This window comes from Populus trichocarpa, chromosome 14 (assembly GCF_000002775.5).
Source record: "Populus trichocarpa isolate Nisqually-1 chromosome 14, P.trichocarpa_v4.1, whole genome shotgun sequence".
NCBI classification, from domain to species: Eukaryota; Viridiplantae; Streptophyta; class Magnoliopsida; order Malpighiales; family Salicaceae; genus Populus; species Populus trichocarpa.
Genome location: NC_037298.2, coordinates 8197149 through 8216196, shown reverse-complemented (window position 1 = coordinate 8216196; position 19048 = coordinate 8197149). Strand labels below are relative to the sequence as shown.

At 31.7% G+C, this 19048-nt stretch overlaps 3 protein-coding genes across 3 annotated transcripts; 2 read left to right on the top strand and 1 right to left on the bottom strand.

The window, feature by feature from the left end:
* Positions 1 to 3229: 3229 nt before the first annotated feature.
* Positions 3230 to 4063, top strand: LOC7491264 (uncharacterized). Its single transcript, XM_002320943.3, has one exon. The coding sequence runs from the start codon at positions 3330 to 3332 to the stop codon at positions 3912 to 3914; it is 585 nt and encodes a 194-aa protein (XP_002320979.1). The 5' UTR covers positions 3230 to 3329; the 3' UTR covers positions 3915 to 4063.
* Positions 4064 to 9209: 5146 nt separating this feature from the next.
* On the bottom strand, positions 9210 to 10439 carry LOC18109283 (universal stress protein A-like protein). The gene is made up of 4 exons (XM_006387498.3): positions 10075 to 10439; positions 9873 to 9982; positions 9662 to 9780; positions 9210 to 9556 (listed from the first exon to the last, which is right to left on the bottom strand). The coding sequence occupies exons 1-4, from the start codon at positions 10253 to 10255 to the stop codon at positions 9472 to 9474; spliced, it is 495 nt and encodes a 164-aa protein (XP_006387560.3). The 5' UTR covers positions 10256 to 10439; the 3' UTR covers positions 9210 to 9471.
* A 4732-nt stretch (positions 10440 to 15171) lies between these two features.
* On the top strand, positions 15172 to 19011 carry LOC7491263 (uncharacterized). Its single transcript, XM_006375377.3, has 7 exons — positions 15172 to 15421; positions 15536 to 15607; positions 16039 to 16103; positions 16476 to 16629; positions 18393 to 18473; positions 18586 to 18681; positions 18793 to 19011. The coding sequence occupies exons 1-7, from the start codon at positions 15287 to 15289 to the stop codon at positions 18877 to 18879; spliced, it is 690 nt and encodes a 229-aa protein (XP_006375439.1). The 5' UTR covers positions 15172 to 15286; the 3' UTR covers positions 18880 to 19011.
* The last annotated feature ends 37 nt before the right edge of the window (positions 19012 to 19048 follow it).

The window sequence follows — 19048 nt, the reverse complement described above, 5'->3', positions numbered from 1 at the left end:
TAATGCTCTATTTTTTCTTCGGTTAAGAAAGAAATTGCATACGAGTTTCTTCTTTCATAAAAAAAAAAATATATATATATATATATATATATTTTATGAGTTGATCATAGCAAAACCCTTACAAGTATCCGAATTAAGTTCATCGAGCCTTTAATTTCTCGTCTATTATGGATGCTTGCTATTTGCTAACGCATGATAGGATGTTTATAATAATATAAAACAAACACTACATATCCTTTATTTTTATTTAAAAATATATATTTATTAATTCGAAAATAAATTTGGTACAGAAACAATAACATAGCAGCTATTTATAGATTATTTTGTGGACTCGGAAAATTGAAAGGGCTTTGACAAATAAAGCAATGGACCTAACATCAAGTTCCTAAAGCAAGTATAATTAATTGCATAAATATTTCACATCAATGAAAATCCAAGATTTCAAGTAAACCCAAAGGAGTAGAGCATGCAGATTTCAAGCAAACCAATTGTTACATTATATTTGTGCATTTCCGTGTTTGTTTGAGATTGTAATTGTGATTGTTTTTCAAAGTATTTTTCAAGTTAAAATGTATTAAAATGATTTTCTTTTTATTTTTTTAAATTAGAGTATCAAAACGATCCAAAACATTAAAAAAAATTAATTTTTAATAAAAAAATATTTAAATTTTTATAAATTATAATTTTAACCGCATTCTCAAAATTATACAATGCAGTATTTGCAGGATAAAAATCACATCACAAGCATTGATAACTTTGAGAAGGTGGGGTTAGAAAAAAAAGAAGGAAAGAGGCAGTAGAGAGTTTTTGAAAGAAATAGGGTTTGTGTTGTAATGGGTATTTTTGAAATATTATTTTTAATGTCAAGAGAATTACTGTAGCAAATTAAAGGGTTTCATCTTATTTGCTTTTAGTTATTTTTTAGTAATTATATTCTATCTAGAATTCAAATCAATACTATTAAAAGAATTCCATACTAAAAAAACTGATTTAATTATTAAAATTAAATTAAATTTTAAATATTCCAAAAATTTGTTATGTTGTAGACTGTAACTTTACATGATGGAGCACATAGTTAAATTCTCATGTATTCAATTCCCTATTTTTTTTAACAACCATATTGTATTCGATTCTATTGCATGCATGCCCGTGCCATATTTTATAAACCCTTGAGGCCGTGACTTCTAGATGGCATGGACCATCCAATTTTTACTCTACCGTTACGTTATCACAATATAACTAAAATTAAAAGAGTTTAGTGTTTCATGGTATATACATATTTAAAATATAATGGATTAATACGGTGTATGAGTTTTTTTAAAGATCTATTAATTATTATTAGATTGATTATAAACATAAATGATTTTTTACTATTTTTAAAAATACATTAAAATGATTAAATTATTCTTAAAAGTAAAATTTTTAAAGTTATCATTTAAGTTTTTTTTTTCATTAAGGTTTTTTTACTAGTAATCAAGTTAACTAAGGGGCGATTTAGTATTTTAATAAGTATAAAAATAATTAAAAAGTCAAAAGTGGTTGGCGAATACAACAAAACACTTGCCAACGTGTAGAGAGTCATTACCGTCTTTAGATGGCGCGTGAGGCGCCTCTTCACAGCCAAATATCAGCTTTTGTAATGGTGTTGGGAGCGGCACACCAAGCTCTTCCAGGTGGTAAGGCGTGTGTCGGTAAATGACCAACGGTGTGATTCTGATGGATTATTTTTCTTATCCTTTCCCTTTTCTGTCTCCTCGTCTCATGTTTCGTATGTGTCCTTTCAAAAATTAAATGTGTCCTGTCAGTATTCGTATCAATTTTGATCTTTATTTTTTATTGTTATTTTTTTTGCTTTTAATGTTTTTTTAAGTTAATTTTATTTTTTAATTTTGTCCCTTAACATTTGATTTCGTTTAATATTTGTATCCAATTTGATCTTTATTCTTTTGATTGCTATTTTTTTTATTTTTTCTTAAATTATTTTATTTTTCAATTTCATCTCTCATTATTTTATTTTATTTAGTTTTTATACTAGATTTGGTCATTATTTTTTTATTGCTATTTTTTTAATTATTTTCTTGATTGATTTTTTTTTTCAATTTCATCCCTCAGTATTTGGATGATTGGCAATTTTTCCTTGTTTTTATTCCATGGGGTAATTTTAGTTTCCTGATCCGGGTAACAAGTTTCAAAGATTTGCTCGATTTGACTTCAATCATTTTTTCAAATCTCTTTTTTAAATTAATTTTTTTAATTTCATCATTCGACATTAGATTATTGGACCTTAACCTTCATTATTTTTTTTTCACTTTTTTTTATAGGGTTATCTCAATTTTATGTTCTGGATTTCAGGTTAGTTGGGTTAACCGAGGTTGACTTAGGTTGTTTGTGATTTTTTTTTATTCTCACCTTTTATTATTTAATTTGCTTGAGAGTTGACATCTATTGTTTTATTCATTATCTTTTATATGAAATTATCATAATCTCATGACCAGTCCGTGAATTTGACATGTTGACTCAAGTCAGGATTGTTTGTCATTTTTTAAAATTGATTTTTTTAGTTCATCATTCAGCTTTTAATTTGCTGTTAATTGAGTTTCAGAATTTTTTTATTTTTTTATTTATGAAGTTATTCCGTTTTCACTCAGTTCTTATTTTATTATCAAATAAGATTGTCAAGATATTTTAAATATATTTAAAGAGTATCCTTTCATAATACTATAAAAAATTATTTTTATATTTTTTATAATCATATTATTAAATTAAAATAACTTATTAAATTGTAATATATATATATATATAATTATATTATTAAATTAACGTATCTTATTAAATTCTTTCGAACGAATAATTCGGTTGAAGATTGTTCTTACTCATTCAGAAACACTATCATTACGTGGACATTTCTTTTTACTTGATCTAAAACGTAGCACTGTATACATATCTAGGAAGTAGTAACATCATCTAAATTCAAAGACATTAGTTAATGTAGTTATAGTTGAACCGTTCCTTTGACTTCCTCTACCCGTTTGGTACAAAAACCTTTAACGTGACCCCACAGACAGGTCGACGTCTAATAAAATCCACCAGGATTGGATCGAGCCTAACATACGTGCTCAGGTCAAACAATTTGGACTAAACAGACCTCGAACACCACCTAGACCTAATCTTTTGTTTGCTAGCGAGCCCACCCCTGCATCCGTCACGAGATGAAGCGGTTTAACAAACACCTCTCACATCCCCCATACGCACCTCTATAAAATCCCTCAAAACTAACCCTTCCTAGCTAGCTAATTGATTTGCATGAAGTTTTTCTTCTTTTTTCTGAAATGGGAAACTGCATCACATACCACAATTCATCAAATTCGGCTGGGAGAGTGATTCTATCGGATGGTAGGGTTTGTGAGTTTGATAAACCGCTAACGGTGGCTGAGCTGATGCTAGAATACCCACAACAAGTTGTGGTCGAGTTTCACTCATATTTGACTGAAAAGAGGCCACCACCACTGCCTGCTGACAAGAAGCTAGAAATGAAGTTGTACCTAATGCTGCCTATGAAGCCAGGGAAACCAGCGTCATTATCATCAGAAGAAGCGAGACGTGTTCTTTTGAGTGCGAACTCGGTTTTAAGATCACGGTCTTCTTTATCATCATCGAGGTTTCTCCCTTTATTTGCTATGATGTGCCCTGCTGGAGTTGGAGAGGAACAAAAGCTTGTTATGCGAAAGAAGGAATGTTATGTAGAGGAGAAGCCAGCTGCGGATCAGAAATATGATTCTGAGCTAACAGAGATTTTTGAGAGTAGGCCTGAATATTTGAGTAGGCAGCTTTCAGGTAAAGGGACGTGGAAGCCTAGCTTGGGCACTATCAATGAGAAAAGGGTAGAGAAAAAGATCCCTCGCTGGTTGTTTTGAAGGGTTGATCTTCTTCTAGTGAAAGAAGGGCTAATTTAATAAATTTAGGTTCTATATATCATTAATTTGAGATTTGTGCTGTTAATTAGTATTTTAATGTCACTTGTTGAAATGCAATGAAGGGATGATGAGATGTGCATGTTTGTGTCTATTAACGCAAAATAAATTTATATCGTCTTGTTAATTAATTAAGAATTAAGAATTTTTGCTTAACTAAACATCAACATTACTTGTTTTTTTTTCAATTCCTTTCTTTCTTTCCTTCTTTTCCATATGATAATCGCCGTAACACTGTACAAGCCTCCCATATTTCGATCCAAGAAAACACACCAGAGCCAGTAAGGCACTGTGCACATACATAACACCAGGTAAGGACATTTGGCTGAGAATTATACATGAGTGTTTTGAGTGCCGAGAGAAAGCCTTCAACGCCAATCACAGGGGGAGGGAGATGGATAGATGATGCAGAGAAAGCCTTCAACGCCAATCACAGGGAGAGGGAGATGGATAGATGATGCAGAGAAAGCCTTCAACGCCAATCACAGGGAGAGGGAGATGGATAGATGATGCTTTGTCTGTTATTGAATTGGTTGAACATGTTGTTTTCTTTCACCAACCCTTCGGTTAGGAGAAGCCCTTTCAGTGGTTTCTGTTTATTAGTATACGTAAACCGATGGATTCAATTTGGGGAGAGGAGGAAATAAAGGGAGAGTGACAAAACTGATATAGAAAAATATTAACCAATGTCATAGTCATGACCGGTGACTAGTCAACAACCAAATTTCTGTGTTTTGCAATACGTACGGTGGGAGAAGTTGGGGAAAAGAAATAAATCAAACAGTCAAAAATAGGACTAATTAATTGTAATAAAGAAAAGAAAAGATCAGAAAAAGAGACAAATTAAAGCAGTTGAAGGACCAGAAGAAGATTACATCGCTCCAATAAATTCCTTCGGCTTTCTGCTGGACTCTTTCGACCCACTGTGAGCCCATATGTTATTCAGCTTATTAAGATAATTAAACTATAACTAAAACTAGTCAGTGTTTTTATTGTAAATTGTAAAATGCAGTTTACAGTAAAACGCTAAGCAATTGTTTTTTTTTTTTTGCTTTTTTACTTTTTTTTAAACTGTTTTTTCTAACTGTTTTTTTCTTTGTTTTTTTATTGAATATTTTTTTGTTTAATTTTTTTTTGTTAATATTAAATTTTTTTTTATTTAATTATCAAACTTTCATGACACGGGTTCCGAGTTTGACGGGTTAATCCAGATTTTTTTTCTGGTTTTCTTTTTAATTAATTATTTTTTCGAGTGCAGTCTACAGTGAAACGCTGAGCTGTCTTTTTTTTTTTACCTTTTGCTTTGTTTTTTTAAGCAGTTTTTTTTCTTTGTTTTTTTTAATGAATATTTTTTTTGTTTAATTTTTTTTTGTTATTGTTTAATTTTTTTCTATTTAGTTATCAAACTTTCATGACACGGGTTTCGGGTTTGACGGGTTAATCCAGATTTTTTTTCTGGTTTTTCTTTTTAATTAATTTTTTCATTTATTATTGTAACATATACTAAAAGACATCTGTGTTTTACCCTTTTTTTTCTTTTTTTTTCCCGTTTCTATTTTTTGACACTGATGAGTTTAGTTTTTTTTGGCTGGGCTGTTTTTTTTTTAATTTTTTAATGTCTTTCCAGTTTTTTTTTTGCTTTTTTTTGTTTTTTTTCTTTTAATGAATTTTTTTTGTTTAATTTAGTTTGTTAATGTTAATTTTGTTTTTATTTAGTTATCAAACTTTCATGACACGGATCCCGAGTTTAACGGGTTAACCTGATTTGACAAGTTAACCTGAATTTTTTTTTTGCTTTTTTTTGTTTTAATTAATTTTTTTTCATTTAGTTTAATTTGTTAACGTTGAATTTCTTTCTATTTAACTTTGACTTCCATGACACGTATCCCAGGTTTAACGGGTTGACCTGGTTTTGGACTGCACAGTGCAATCTGCAGTCCAAAGGCTGAGCTGTCTTTTTTTTTTTAGTTTTTTATGCCTTTAGAGTTTTTTTTTGTTTTTTTGCTTTTTTCTTTGTTTTTTTTCTTTTAATGAATTTTTTTTGTTTAATTTAGTTTGTTAATGTTAATTTTTATTTTATTTAGTTATCAGACTTTCATGACACAGATCCCGGGTTTGACGGGTTAACAAGGTTTGACGAGTTAACCCGTAATTATTTTTTTTTGCTTTTTTTTGTTTTAATTAATTGTTTTTGTTTAGTTTAGTTTGTTAATGTAAAATTTCTATTTAATTATAAAACCTTCATGACACGTATCTCGGGTTTGACGGGTTAACCCGAATTTTTTTTTCTTTTTTTCTTTTTAATTAATTTTTTTCATTTAGTATAGTTTGTTAATGTTAAATTTTTTTCTATTTAATTATCAGACCTTCATGACACGTATCCCGAGTTTGACGGGTTAACCTGATTTGACGGGTTAACCCGGTTAATTATAGGTTAACCCGGTTAATTCAGATTTTTTTTCTTTTTCTTCACAGTGCAGTCCACAGTGAAAAGGCTGATGTTTTTTTTTTTTGTTTTTTTTCTTTTTAATTAATTTTTTCGTTTAATTTAGTTTGTTAATGTTAAATTTTTTTCTATTTAGTTATCAAACATTCATGACACGGATCCCGGGTTTGACGGGTAATCTAGTTTGACGGGCTAACCCAGTTAATTCTGGGTTAACCCGTCAATTTTTTTTTTCTATTTCGTTATTAAACTTTCACGACACGAATCCAAGGTTTGACGGGTTAACCTGGTTTAAAGGGTTAACCCAGTTAATTCATAGTTTTTTTCTTTTTCTTCATTAGTTTTTTTCTTCATGTTGGTTTTTTTTCTTTGTTTTTTTCTTTTTAATTAATCTATTTAATTATCACACTTTTATGACACGACTTTGTAGTCAGACCCACATCCAAAGCTATTGAGTCTGGTATTGCAGCTAGACCCTCTTAAACTTGGGTCATGCAAGTTTAATATTATTATTAATATTATAAATATTACTCTTGGGTCAGGCGTTGCAGCCAAACCCAAGACTTTTGGGTATAACTTTACAGAAATACCTAATATTTTTAGATCTTGGCCTTTTTTGATATTTTTTATGCAAAAAAAATTAACCCACGGCAACGCGCGGTGATGCAACTAGTAAAGAAAAAACTAAAACGGAATGGTGGTTTTAAACAGTGTAAAATACTGTAGCTCTGTATTTATTTGCATTGTAGATTGTAATGGTAAATTAAATAATGATTTTTTCCTTATCAACAAAAACAATTAGCCTTGCTACTGGCCGGGGATAATAGTTATTTTTTTAATATTTTTTTATAGTAAAATAGTTAATTTATTCTCAGAAGTAACAAAAATATTAAACTAGTGTATAAGGACTACAACTTTTCATTGTTTAAAATTTAAATCACAATAAAATGAATCAATTAACCTTAATTTTTTAAAAAATTAACTAATGTTTAGGGTTTTTTTTTTTTTTTTTTTTTTTGCATTTTCCTCCTGATGTTTTTTTAATAAAAGCTTATCATGACTTGAAAAACAAGTTTTAATAAAAAGCAGAAAATTATATTGATATTTTTTATGTGATTGTGTGTGAAAATAAAATAAAAAATTAATTTGAGAGAATTGTATAAGAGTTTTATAATTAAAAAACATTTATAAAAAAATATTTATTCTCATTGAATATTCCTGAGAAATTTTTACAACAATATATTAGGTTAATATATAATTATTAATAAAATAATTACTAACATTACCATAACAAAGTTGCAATGCTATTTGAAAAATATGGTATGATTGTGTGATTCTTAAAATATCAATTGAACTTTTTTTAAAAAAGCTATTTTATAACATAAAAATAAAATAATTAAAAGACCAAGAAAAGATCAAGAAAATCAAGCCTAGCCATGCCTGGGCTTTAAAGAATGGGCTAGGCATGTGCCTGCGCTTAGATAGTCAGCCCGTGTGCCTAACATTTTAATAAAAGATTAGGCACACCTAGTCCTTGAAGGCTAGGCCTCCAACTCTGATTTTTTTTTTTAAAAAAAACAACAAGGTATGCCTATGCTTGAAAGGTCATGTTTATGCACCTGATTAAAAAAATAAATTAATGAATGACATGTCATCTAATCATATAAACAATGCTTGAAAGGTCAGGCTTATAATGATTTTCGGCTGCCTCCAATGATTGGGGAATTAAGAGCCAAGTTTCTTACAGAAGAAAATTATTTTTTCTACTTATTTTCATCTAAAAACATAAAAAATGCATTATAAAACATCTCCATAATCTAATTACCAAACTTAGAACACATTTTATTAGTCTAAAATCTTAAAAACAAATTGAAACACATTTTCTATATTTCAATGTACTTCTTCAACATGATTCAAGGCTCAAACCACTTTATTGCACTCCTTTCCTCAAGAAAAACCAACGGCATTTAGATGGGAATGTGTGAACTAGACAATGATTTTTTTTTTCATTTAATCTCATCATTTTCTCTTAATTTTTTTCTTTTTAGTTGTCCAAGTTTTTTTTAAATAGGTCAAATTAATTGGATCATGTAGAGACAACTTTCACATGATTTAATTTTAAATCTAGGCAATGTAAGATATCGGGTTGGAAGATTTCAAAATTGACTTGTAAAGTCAGGTTTAATAATAGTGTCAAATAGTTATTTCCAACATGAATATTTTTGTTACATTAAAAAAAAAAAAAATTCAACGCACAACTTAGTGTGGGCTTATAAATAGTATATACTATAACTTAAATAAAAAAAGTAACAAAATATTTCAATATATACACTGTTCATTATCAATAGGAAAAATTAAAGTCTATAAAATAAAAAACCACTTACAATTGGTTTGGTTAAATAGGTAGATAGAAGAATCTTCATAATAAAATAAATAAATAAAATTAGATTGGTGGTCCATGTGATGTTGCGGGTCTGACCAAGCTTTTTTCAATAAAAATAATAATTCTAAAAACAATTATGTTTTTAAAAAAGTAAGAAAATTTTTGATAATTGAGTTTATTTTCAATAAAAATAATAATTCAAAAGACAATTATGTTTTTAAAAAAGTAAGAGAAATTTTGATAATTGAGATAAACCTTGATTAATTTGATAACATGATAAAAAATAAAACAACAACAATAAAAAATAAATTAAAAATATATTATAAAGTTGACTTAACTTGCAAAACATTTGACACGACACATAAGATTAGGTTAGCCATATAGGAAAGGCAATATCATTAAAAATAAATTGTAAAAAGGACCTCATAAGCTAAACCGGTCGGTCCAATATATTTCAAACTCGTGACTACATGAATGATGCAAGCGAACACATGGTGATTACATGAAATGATGCAAGCGAACACAAGGTCGACATGTAATGTAGATTTATCATTTCTACAAGCCTTCTTCCCCTTCTTGGTGGTAACATATGTACTATTAGAGGGTTGCCGGAAGAAAGCCAGAATCCTTCATCATATATGCTTTAGGAAAGAGTTGGACGGGAAACGTATTCATTTGTCATGAGGATGCTTCACGATAACAACCGGACACTTGACACGCTTGGCACAATGTTCACTCACACTTCCGAGGAGAGCTCTGTAACAATGAATTAGAGAATAAGATCCTTGTGTCCATAGCAGATGAATTATCTTTGTGATTTAGTTAAAACAATTTAATAAGCCAGTGAAAGTCACTCATTACTTTCTCAAGAAACCATAGCCGTGGCTTCCCATGACCAAAGTGTCAGGTTTAAGTTTCTCTACTGTATTACAGATCACATCCTTTGCCTCTCCACTCCCAATAACTCTCTCCACGTTTACCTGCGCAGAGCTTCCGTCGTTATATAAGCAGACATAAAGGGAAGAAAGCTAGAAAACAGATCAAACGCGCGAAAGGAGAGAGTTTGGTTTACTATTTTGTTGAAGTTCCTGTAGACGGTTTCTGCTCGTTGCATAACTGAGTTCACCAAGTCGGTTCCATATTTTTCCACAGCAGTAATCACATCAGTCGAGAACATTTGCACTACAATCAAATATTTTTCTTCAGAGATTACTATAGATTCTAGTTAAACAAGGAAGTAAAGCTCTAAAAAAGAGCAAGAAATTATTAGAAACCTGCAACGTCAAAGGAAGAGTACATGGCTGGCGGGGGCTTAACATAGAGGAGGACTAACGTGGCGGTGGAGTTGTGAGAAATAAGGTTGCTGAGACACCATGAAAGAGCATGCATGCTCTCCTCACTCTCATCCACTGCCACCACTATCTTGTGCATGTTCTCCACACTCATTCCTTCCATAATTCTAGTAAGCTTGATAATCTGTTTTCTTTTCTTACTCGTAATTGATTTTCATATACAGCTCTAAGAGAAATGCTGGCCTCAAAATGTTGATAACGAAAAAGGCCTAATCGGAAGTTCTATTTATAGGCGGTAATGGTTTTTCTGTGCTGGTTTTGAGTGTACTGGATTCTGTCTGTGTATAGATAATTGAATGAGGCTTTCGAAATGAAAAGGGACTGCTTCCGAATAAAGTACTGATATTAAAGAGGAAACGGCAATATCACTTTGACTTTTGAGTTACTTTGCATGATATTTATATAGAAAGAATGAAAAGTGACGCTTTAGACTACAAGGAAAAAAAAAAAAAATTGTGATTCATTAATTTGTATTTTAATGTGAGATTTATGAGTTTTGCTTATTTTATGATCTTTGTGTGTTTTTAAAGTTTCTTTTTAACAATATCAATTAAAATTTATTAATTTCTAATGATCAATCAATACGTATTTGAGATTGTATTAAAAAAAAATTAAATTAAATTAACATATAAACCGGTCCGGTAAAACTGGCTTTTGACGACTGTGAGAAACAAGGTTTGCCAATCTCGGCGATCGACCTCTGCTTGGCACCTTCTATGGACATGCATGGTTCTCGTCACAGCCGATCCCCATACCAAATACCCTTTTTATATTTTTGTTTTTCATAATAAATCGAGGACAATAATTGATCATGACTGTAATCACAGACCTTAAAATATCTAACAGCCGAATAAGCAGGGAGCCCCAGAACACCAAAAGCGTTGCAATCAAAAGCTATCCACAAACCACGAAGATATTTATCAGCATTACGTAGAAAGGCTTGCTTTGGTTGATCGATGAGTTCACCAATGATCCAAAAAGGCTGCTTCATGAAGTTCCATCAAACTAATATTCCAGCCAAAAACCCAAACCCCACGAAAGATTCCTTTGCCCAGGTCTTGTTTTCAGTCCAAATCTGTAGCTATTGCTTGAGCAAGTTGGAGACCACCTGGCATCCTGTGGGGTTGCTTCAGTAGCCAATTAGCAACCTCTATCTTTTCATTCGTTAGAGGTTTATCTTCCCAGATTAATATGCTTTTAATGCGATGCACATGCTGGACGGTGGTGGTTGGGGGGTTGGGGCATTTCAAATTGTTTCTTCAATTATTCCGGTGAGGTTCGGTATGCTTGGGGTTTTCGTCTTTGAAATGTATAGAAAATCTAAAACCATTTTGTTTGGTTTTGAAGATTTTTAAAAATTGGTTGGTGGTTTTTGAAAAATAAAGCAAGTTTTCTGCTACTATTTTCAAATTTAATCTTTAAAAACAGAAGGTAGAAAATGGAAATGATATCAGACAGTCTCTTTATGATTCGCAATTGGGTTTTGAATTTTTCATGGTTTTGAATTCAGTCTCATCAATGAAAAGATCTACTGTTGGGGAAAAAAACAAAAAAAAGTAGATTATCATGTTGCAAATTGGATTGGGACATGAGGACTTCAAAATTCAATCCACCAGCAAGTCTCACCAGACATCAAATCTAACCGCAAATAATCAAATTAAATATTTAAAATTCAATTGTATATCATGAATGATTCTGTCCAGAAAAACAATCTACAAGTTCATAAGCTATAAAAATGGAATTCCAGTACATGCGGCTGATAGAAGAGAATGATTTTTTTAACTTTGAAATTCATTTTAATTCATGTTGAAATGATCAGAATGCATGGTTTCCAATAATCCTCAACCTTTCATGAACAGAACACTCATGTAGCTTAAAGAAACTTCAATTCACCAAAATCTCTCATTAAATTAGTGCCCTTTGGCTCGAGGTTAAAAAGAAATGTCGCATGGGTGAAACTTTTCGCCGTAGCTTCTGCAGCTAAGCTAGAGTATAAAAAACCTAGGCCTAGGTTGCCTGGGCCTTATGCGGCAGACAAGACTCAGTTCGCCCTTTCACTTGGTCTGGCAGGTAGCTCGGCCCTGTCGGTGAATATTTGCTGTAATATGGGCTGAGTCCTTGTGCAGGTAATCTAAACCCAACTTATTTCGAGACCACCATTGTCCCATGCAAGAACTTAAAGGTAAAGATTGTTTTAACCGGTAAGAATTTGAGTTTTCAGGGTTTATATAATTATTAATTTTAAGATATATAAGATTAGTCGAGATACATACAAGCTGATTCGGACATCCATGTTAATAAAAAAAAAAACTTCATGTCAGATTGCTTCAACAGCCATCCTCTCCTAATCACATTATGAATTTATTTGGCTGATCTTGACTGCACAATTTAGCATCCTGTCGTGATTGATCTTGACAAACTTACTCAATTCGAATACGTATGGCTTTTTGCACTTTGCCCATCACCTAGCCAAATTGGCCTCCTAAGTCCTGATTGGGTATTTGTCAAGTTAAGTCTCCTACTTAGAGTTAGGTCCGCCTAAACCCATAAATGAGAACCCTAACAAATGAATGCTATTATCTCCATGCCATGGCCAATCTAATTTAAACACCGATTTCCCTCCTAGGAAGAAAAATCATTGGTTCAACGAACACAAAATGTAAATTTGTCAAGAGCATGAATCCGAGAAGGATTGAAAGGAGATAATTAGCATAGCCTATAGAAATATACGCGACGAACCCTATCTTAACTCATTACACAAGACGTGGACAGCATCACCTTCCTACACGGATGGAGGTGCAAGATCAACGTAATATGGTGAGCAAGTAATGTCCTTTGCCCACATGTCCCCACAAGGCACAACTTGCCGACTTGCTGCATTCGCTTAAACGTTTTGAAAAATCTTGCAAAGTCTCTTCTTAGCCAATTAGAGATCCACATAATTAGAAACATCCAAATTGTAAGCGAGAAAGAGAAAGAGATAAGATCGATGAGGGGATAAGCACAAATGTCAGCATCCCAGTACCCTATATTTGTTTTTGCTGTCCGAATCTTCTTGTGTAAGAATTTAAATTTTTTTCATGCTTTAAAATAAAAAAATTAATGTTTTAAATTATTTTAAAATAAAAAATATTTTAAAAAACAACACTTACCAACAATTATATTCCAAGGGCAGAAATTATTAATAAAGACGAATAACTTAAAATAAAAGATGCCACCCACTATTCCTAATTTCCCAGGTAGATAGGTGATCGAATATTTTCATGGAGAGCGGAGTGGGGGCCCAGTGAATCACAGCTATAAATTTTGGTGTTTTCTCGTAAAGCGCGTTTGGAATTTCGTAATTTTTGTTTCTTAAATTTTAAAGGTGGGATGAGGTGGGGGCCAGTATTTTTAAATTTCAGGTAGCCAGAGAGCCGTTAGTTAATAGCAGATCGAAGGCTTTACATTCAAACCTACTAAAGAGAACTAGTGTGTCTTGGAATCGGTCTTTTTTCTGTTTTTATTCATCAGTACTCTTATTTCTGATTGTCTCTCGTGGAATAAGTAGATTACGGGACTACCCCTCTGTCTTTTCACAATCATTTTAATAGATAAAAAATCTCTGAAGGCATACCTACCGTAACAAGATTTATTTTTTTATTTTTTATCCACAGTGAAAAAACGATCCACCTTTGAAACCATTTAAATAGAAAGTCGAATAAAATCATGAGCTCGGTCTTTTGGGTTTCAAAATTAATTTTTTTTTTAAAAAAAATACTTTGAAATAAAAAAAACAACGAGCTTGTAATTTTAATTTCTTTTATTTTTTAGATTGTTTTGATGTAATGATATTAAAAATAAATTTTTAAAAATAAAAAAAAATTATTTTGATGTATTTTTAAATAAAACAACTTTAAAAAATAACCAGCTTTATAAAATTACATTTCTTTTATTTCACACGTGGTCAAGAGCTTCTTGATTCAATATCAGGTTTCCACGAAAAATGGTTTTGTAATCTTCTTGTTTTTTCTTACAAAATTCATATAGTTTGATTAAATCATTAATTAGTTTTCAATTAATTTAGCATGATATACCATACAGATAATTAAAAAATCAATCCAACATAAAAGAGCTAGACTTGTTCTAATGCACCGATCAATATTAATTATAATAACCTCATTTATCACTATTAAAATCTTCCTTAATTAAGAATATATTGAACAATAGAATCAAGACATCCTCCTCAATCTAAAAGCTAATGTCCACTTCCTTTGTTTACATTCTAAGACCTTAATTTTTACCGAGTTTAATTACAATATTGTACGTAACACTTTCATGAATTTAAACTAAACCGCAATACGCAGGAATTTAAATGGATAATTAACATCCAATAAATTATATATAAAAAATTCTTCTACCCTTGATTTTGCAATCCAATCACCATTATTTAACTAATAGAAACACAAAATGTTTTGTTTAGCTCGAAGGAAGGAAACCTACAGACACAGACAGAGAAGCAAAGAATTTCACGGACAGAATAAAATTGTATGGTCCCAAAGTACACGCTCTAGAACCCAAGGAAAAGTATCTTGCTACTTTTCTGTATGTATATTACAATTCGCAGGCTGTTTGACAAAGAAACAGAGGTTTCACATATCCCTGTGCAAGTCAAGAAACGAAGCTTCACGTTCCAGCTCTACTCAACCGCGTCTCTTGACGTGGAGGGTGTTTGATGCTGTGAAAGATTGCGGTTGAAGAAAATAGATTTAAAAGATATACGTAGTTAAAATTGTCGTTAGATGTAATTTTCTTTTGTTTTTTCGAGAAATTCTTTAATATTTTCCATTGTTATACAATACTTTAGTATTTTCTTCTGAAATAAAGTGTTTTTTTCAGAATAAAAAACTCGTAGTAAGTTATTGATATGCAAGAGTGAAACAAAAGGGAGTGGAGTTACGGTTATGTTTCAAGTTATCTATTTTACTAAGGGTAGTTTTGGGATTTGAAGCCACTTCCTTTTCTTTTTAAAGCCGAGTGAGTACAAGAAGACAGAGGGAGGAAAAGTTCGTTTCGAAAAACAGAGAGGAGACCGGAGAGGCGTATTTTTGAAAACTAGCTAGATAGAAAGGAAGGAAGGGAAAATTACACAAAAATGGGAGATATTGTATTGCTCGTGGATGATTTGCAGACAAGTTGTGCAATACCACACTGTAGGATTTGCCATGAAGCAGAATTTGAAAGCTGCAAGAGCTTGGAAGCTCCTTGTGCTTGCTCTGGAACTGTCAAGGTAAACAAACAGAATCAATAAACCCCATGCTCTTCTGGCTGCTACCTTGTAGTTTTGATTTTCATCTTCTGTTTATGATTTTTTCTTTAAAAAAAAATTTGGTATCTTTTTCAGTTTGCACACAGAGATTGCATACAGAGATGGTGTAACGAGAAGGGAAACACAACGTGTGAAATATGTCTCCAGGTATGAGACTCTTGATTTTCTTTTCTGGGTTCCCTGCTTCCCTGTTTCCTTTTCCTGATTTGTCTTTTTTCTTTTCCCCCCTTCTCTGCTGGCAGACTTTTGGTTCTATGAATCAAATATTTGTTCCTGTTTTACTTCGAATTTGTGTTTAATTTCATATTTCTCACACGACCCGTTTTCAGTTTTGTTTTCGGTTTTGAATTTTGGAGTCTGCGATCTTGTCTTGATGGACACTGACCTATTCTATTGATACCTACTGTACTTTTGTTTCTCCCCAGCAACACGGAACTTAAATTTCTGTATTAAAAAACTTTCCGAAGTTTTTTTTCCGAGGAAACTCATAATTTGATCCTAAATGGGTTTAGTCTTCTTTTAAATTCAAGGATGTCAGGCGAGTAATTAGAATGAAATTTGATTTATTTATCTTGCAGAATTATGAACCAGGATACTCGGCACCTTCAAGAAAGTGTGAGATGATCGAGCCAATGACGATTAGGTACATTCTTATTCCCTTAAAAAATTATAGATAAGAAGAGAACGCGTGGCATTATCCTCCACCTGTTTATGCGCGTTTTAGAATATTGGCGTTCCCTTCCCTTGATTTGCAAACTTCCTCAGATAAGTAATATATAAAATATACTAATCGAATTGAAAGCTGCTTTATACAATATACCGAAAATGTCACAGCTGACGCTGAACAATTGTTTGCTACTTGCTTGGTCCATGAACGTCGACTACTCTATGTCATTTTCAAGTCTTTTCAGTCTCTTGGGGTTTTTTTATATTACATACAAATAGATTATCTTGCTATTATGATTACGATTGTATCAAAACTGTAATGTACTGAAATCATGAATGGTCATGGCAGAGATAGTTTGGAAATCCCAAGAAGAGAACATGATCCGGAAAACCAAGAATTAGGAGGCATAGCTGAAAGAGCCACCGCTGGTGCTGAGGAGTACTCACATTGCTCATCTGCCGCGGACAGAAGCGCCTCTTGCTGCCGGTTTTTGGCTCTAACGGTAAGTTCCTGCTCATCATACTATGCTTGAACGTAATTCATAATCTTAACACTTAGTTTAAGAGGATCGTGATTAAAAAGAAAAAAGAAAAAAAAAAAAAAGAGAATGGTAGCTTAGCTATTGACTTGGTGTATTGATGGGGAACTACTATTATATTGTGTGCTTTGGTTGACCGAGTGACTTGGACGGGAACTTTAACATTTAAAAATTCGGTGGGATTGCTTAGCATTCAAAACTACCCAGGACCAGGAGGGAGTCAAATTGAAGGTGAAGAACAGTCGTTTGGGAACCATCATGCGGGCTAGAATCCACGGTTAGGTCATGTGAGGAAAACGTAGACGAGTTTCCCCTATTGTTGCCGTCCCACAAGCAATACACGTCTCTAATTATTTGAAGGAAAAAAAAATCAAGTAAATTCATTAATAAATATAGAAGCTGGAGTTTATTGATGGCAGTTCCTCTTTCGCTAAATTGTAAAACACTCTGAATTTTGACGGAAAAAATAAATATCCTTCAACTAATTAAAATCTTCTATTTTTCTTCCCTGAACAATATGTTTTTTTTTTATTACTGCCCTTTGTTAAAGTTTTATTAGAAAATTGATGAAAATCCCTGCAAATCCTCATTTTGCAATAATAATAATAATAATTAAAAAAACTATAAAAATAATATTTAAGGATGATAATTGATATCGAAGTTAACTCTCAATTTATACCTTATTTATGATTTATTAAATTAAAATATATATCAATTTGAGTATTTATTGGATTAGAAAATTGATGAAAAACTTTCTAAAAAAATCCTCACTTTACAATGATGATAATGATAAAAAAAAAAAACTCTAAAAAACAACTATTTATCTAGGAATAATAATTAGTATTCACGGATTGAATTTTTATTATGTTCATATTTTACTTATTACATAAATAAAATTTAAATATTTATATTTTATTCATTAAATTCTAATTATTCATTTCAATATTTATTTCTAAGTATATATATGAAAATGTATATATTTTAAGTCAAATCAAGATTAATTATATTCATGTTCATCACTAGGAAAATAAATTACCTATCACAAAAACAAAAACGAAGATTAGAGAAATATGATTACAATTTGTAAATATGATTACAGTTAGCTATCATTTCCAATTTGAAGAAATGGAAATGGATAAATCCATTGGTGTTTTCTGGGTAAATGCTTACAGTGGGTTTTTCTAGGTAATATGATTACAATTTGTAAGAATGATTGTTCTGTGTTTTTTTCTTTTGGGTTTTTGTTTTGAGTGATGATTATGTTTTCGGGGCTGTGATTTAAGGATTAATTGTCCTGTTTGATTGGTGGTTTGGCATGAAATTTGATCTAGACGGTGGTTGTTGGTGACGATGCTCGGGTAAAAAAAAAAAAAAAACAGAGAGGAGATTTGTTATTCTAGTTTTGTTTCAAATAATTTATTTTTAGTGTCTTATTTTTTTATTAAAAAAAGAAAAAGAAAAGTACTAAAAAAATAATTAAAAGCATCTATTCTGTCCCACCCACACTCTCTTCCTCCATCCCTCTCTGTCTCCCTTCTCATGTTTTTCTTGTATTTTTTTTATTCATTACAGCGGAGCCAGAGCGAGGGGAAGGGGAGGGGGAGGATTTTTAGGGATTTTTTCCTCAAACTTTCATTGAAAACTTAGAGAAGGGGATTGAAAATTCATTCATATTGTTGTTCAGGGGATATTTTACAATGTAGCCCTTTTTTCTTTTTCTTTTGCAGTTTACGGTCCTTATGCTCTTGAGACATCTTTTTGCTACGCTCACCGGTGGAACAGAAGATTACCCATTTACACTTGTTACTGTAAGCATTTGATTTCCTTACAGTGCTCCCAGTTCAACCTAACTTTGTCCTTTCTAAATTGAATCAGTTTCTGTGTCATTTTATTGATTCTCCCTCTTGGTATATTTTGCAGTTGCTCATCTTAAGAGCTAGTGGGATTTTATTCCCAATGTATATAGTTTTTCGGACAATTGCAGCAGTTCATAAAAGCATCCGGTCTCAATATCAGGTGAGCACACCTGATCATGCTGATCACAAGATTGCCGCTGCAAAGAGTGCAGCACAGTTCAATTAATTTATTTGCAAGCTAACAAGAGTGTTTTCATTCTTTTCGTGTCAGGATTCTGAGGATGACGAAGACTACACCTCAAACTCTGATGGAGATGAGGGCGAGGATCAAGAAGATGCGCACCATCATTTAGTATAGGCATGATCCTAAAATAATTTCTGATTTTTTTATTTTTTTTATTTTGTATGAGAGCATTCCATCAATGCTCATATTGTCGACAACATTCTTCCACATTTTGAGGGCATAAGTTACACGAACAGGTTTTAGAAATCTGTCACATCCAGGGTTAGTGTGAAATTTCACATTA

Bases quoted from the DNA above. Each gene is read 5' to 3' on its own strand.
- LOC7491264 (XM_002320943.3), top strand. From the start codon at position 3,330: ATGGGAAACTGCATCACATACCACAATTCATCAAATTCGGCTGGGAGA.
- LOC18109283 (XM_006387498.3), bottom strand. From the start codon at position 10,255: ATGGAAGGAATGAGTGTGGAGAACATGCACAAGATAGTGGTGGCAGTG. The intron at 9,983-10,074 runs GTTTCTAATAAT...ATTTGATTGTAG, and splicing joins CTCTTCCTTTGACGTTGCAG to TGCAAATGTTCTCGACTGAT. The intron at 9,781-9,872 runs GTAAACCAAACT...AGCTCTGCGCAG, and splicing joins ACAGGAACTTCAACAAAATA to GTAAACGTGGAGAGAGTTAT.
- LOC7491263 (XM_006375377.3), top strand. From the start codon at position 15,287: ATGGGAGATATTGTATTGCTCGTGGATGATTTGCAGACAAGTTGTGCA. The intron at 15,422-15,535 runs GTAAACAAACAG...TATCTTTTTCAG, and splicing joins CTTGCTCTGGAACTGTCAAG to TTTGCACACAGAGATTGCAT. The intron at 15,608-16,038 runs GTATGAGACTCT...TTTATCTTGCAG, and splicing joins CGTGTGAAATATGTCTCCAG to AATTATGAACCAGGATACTC.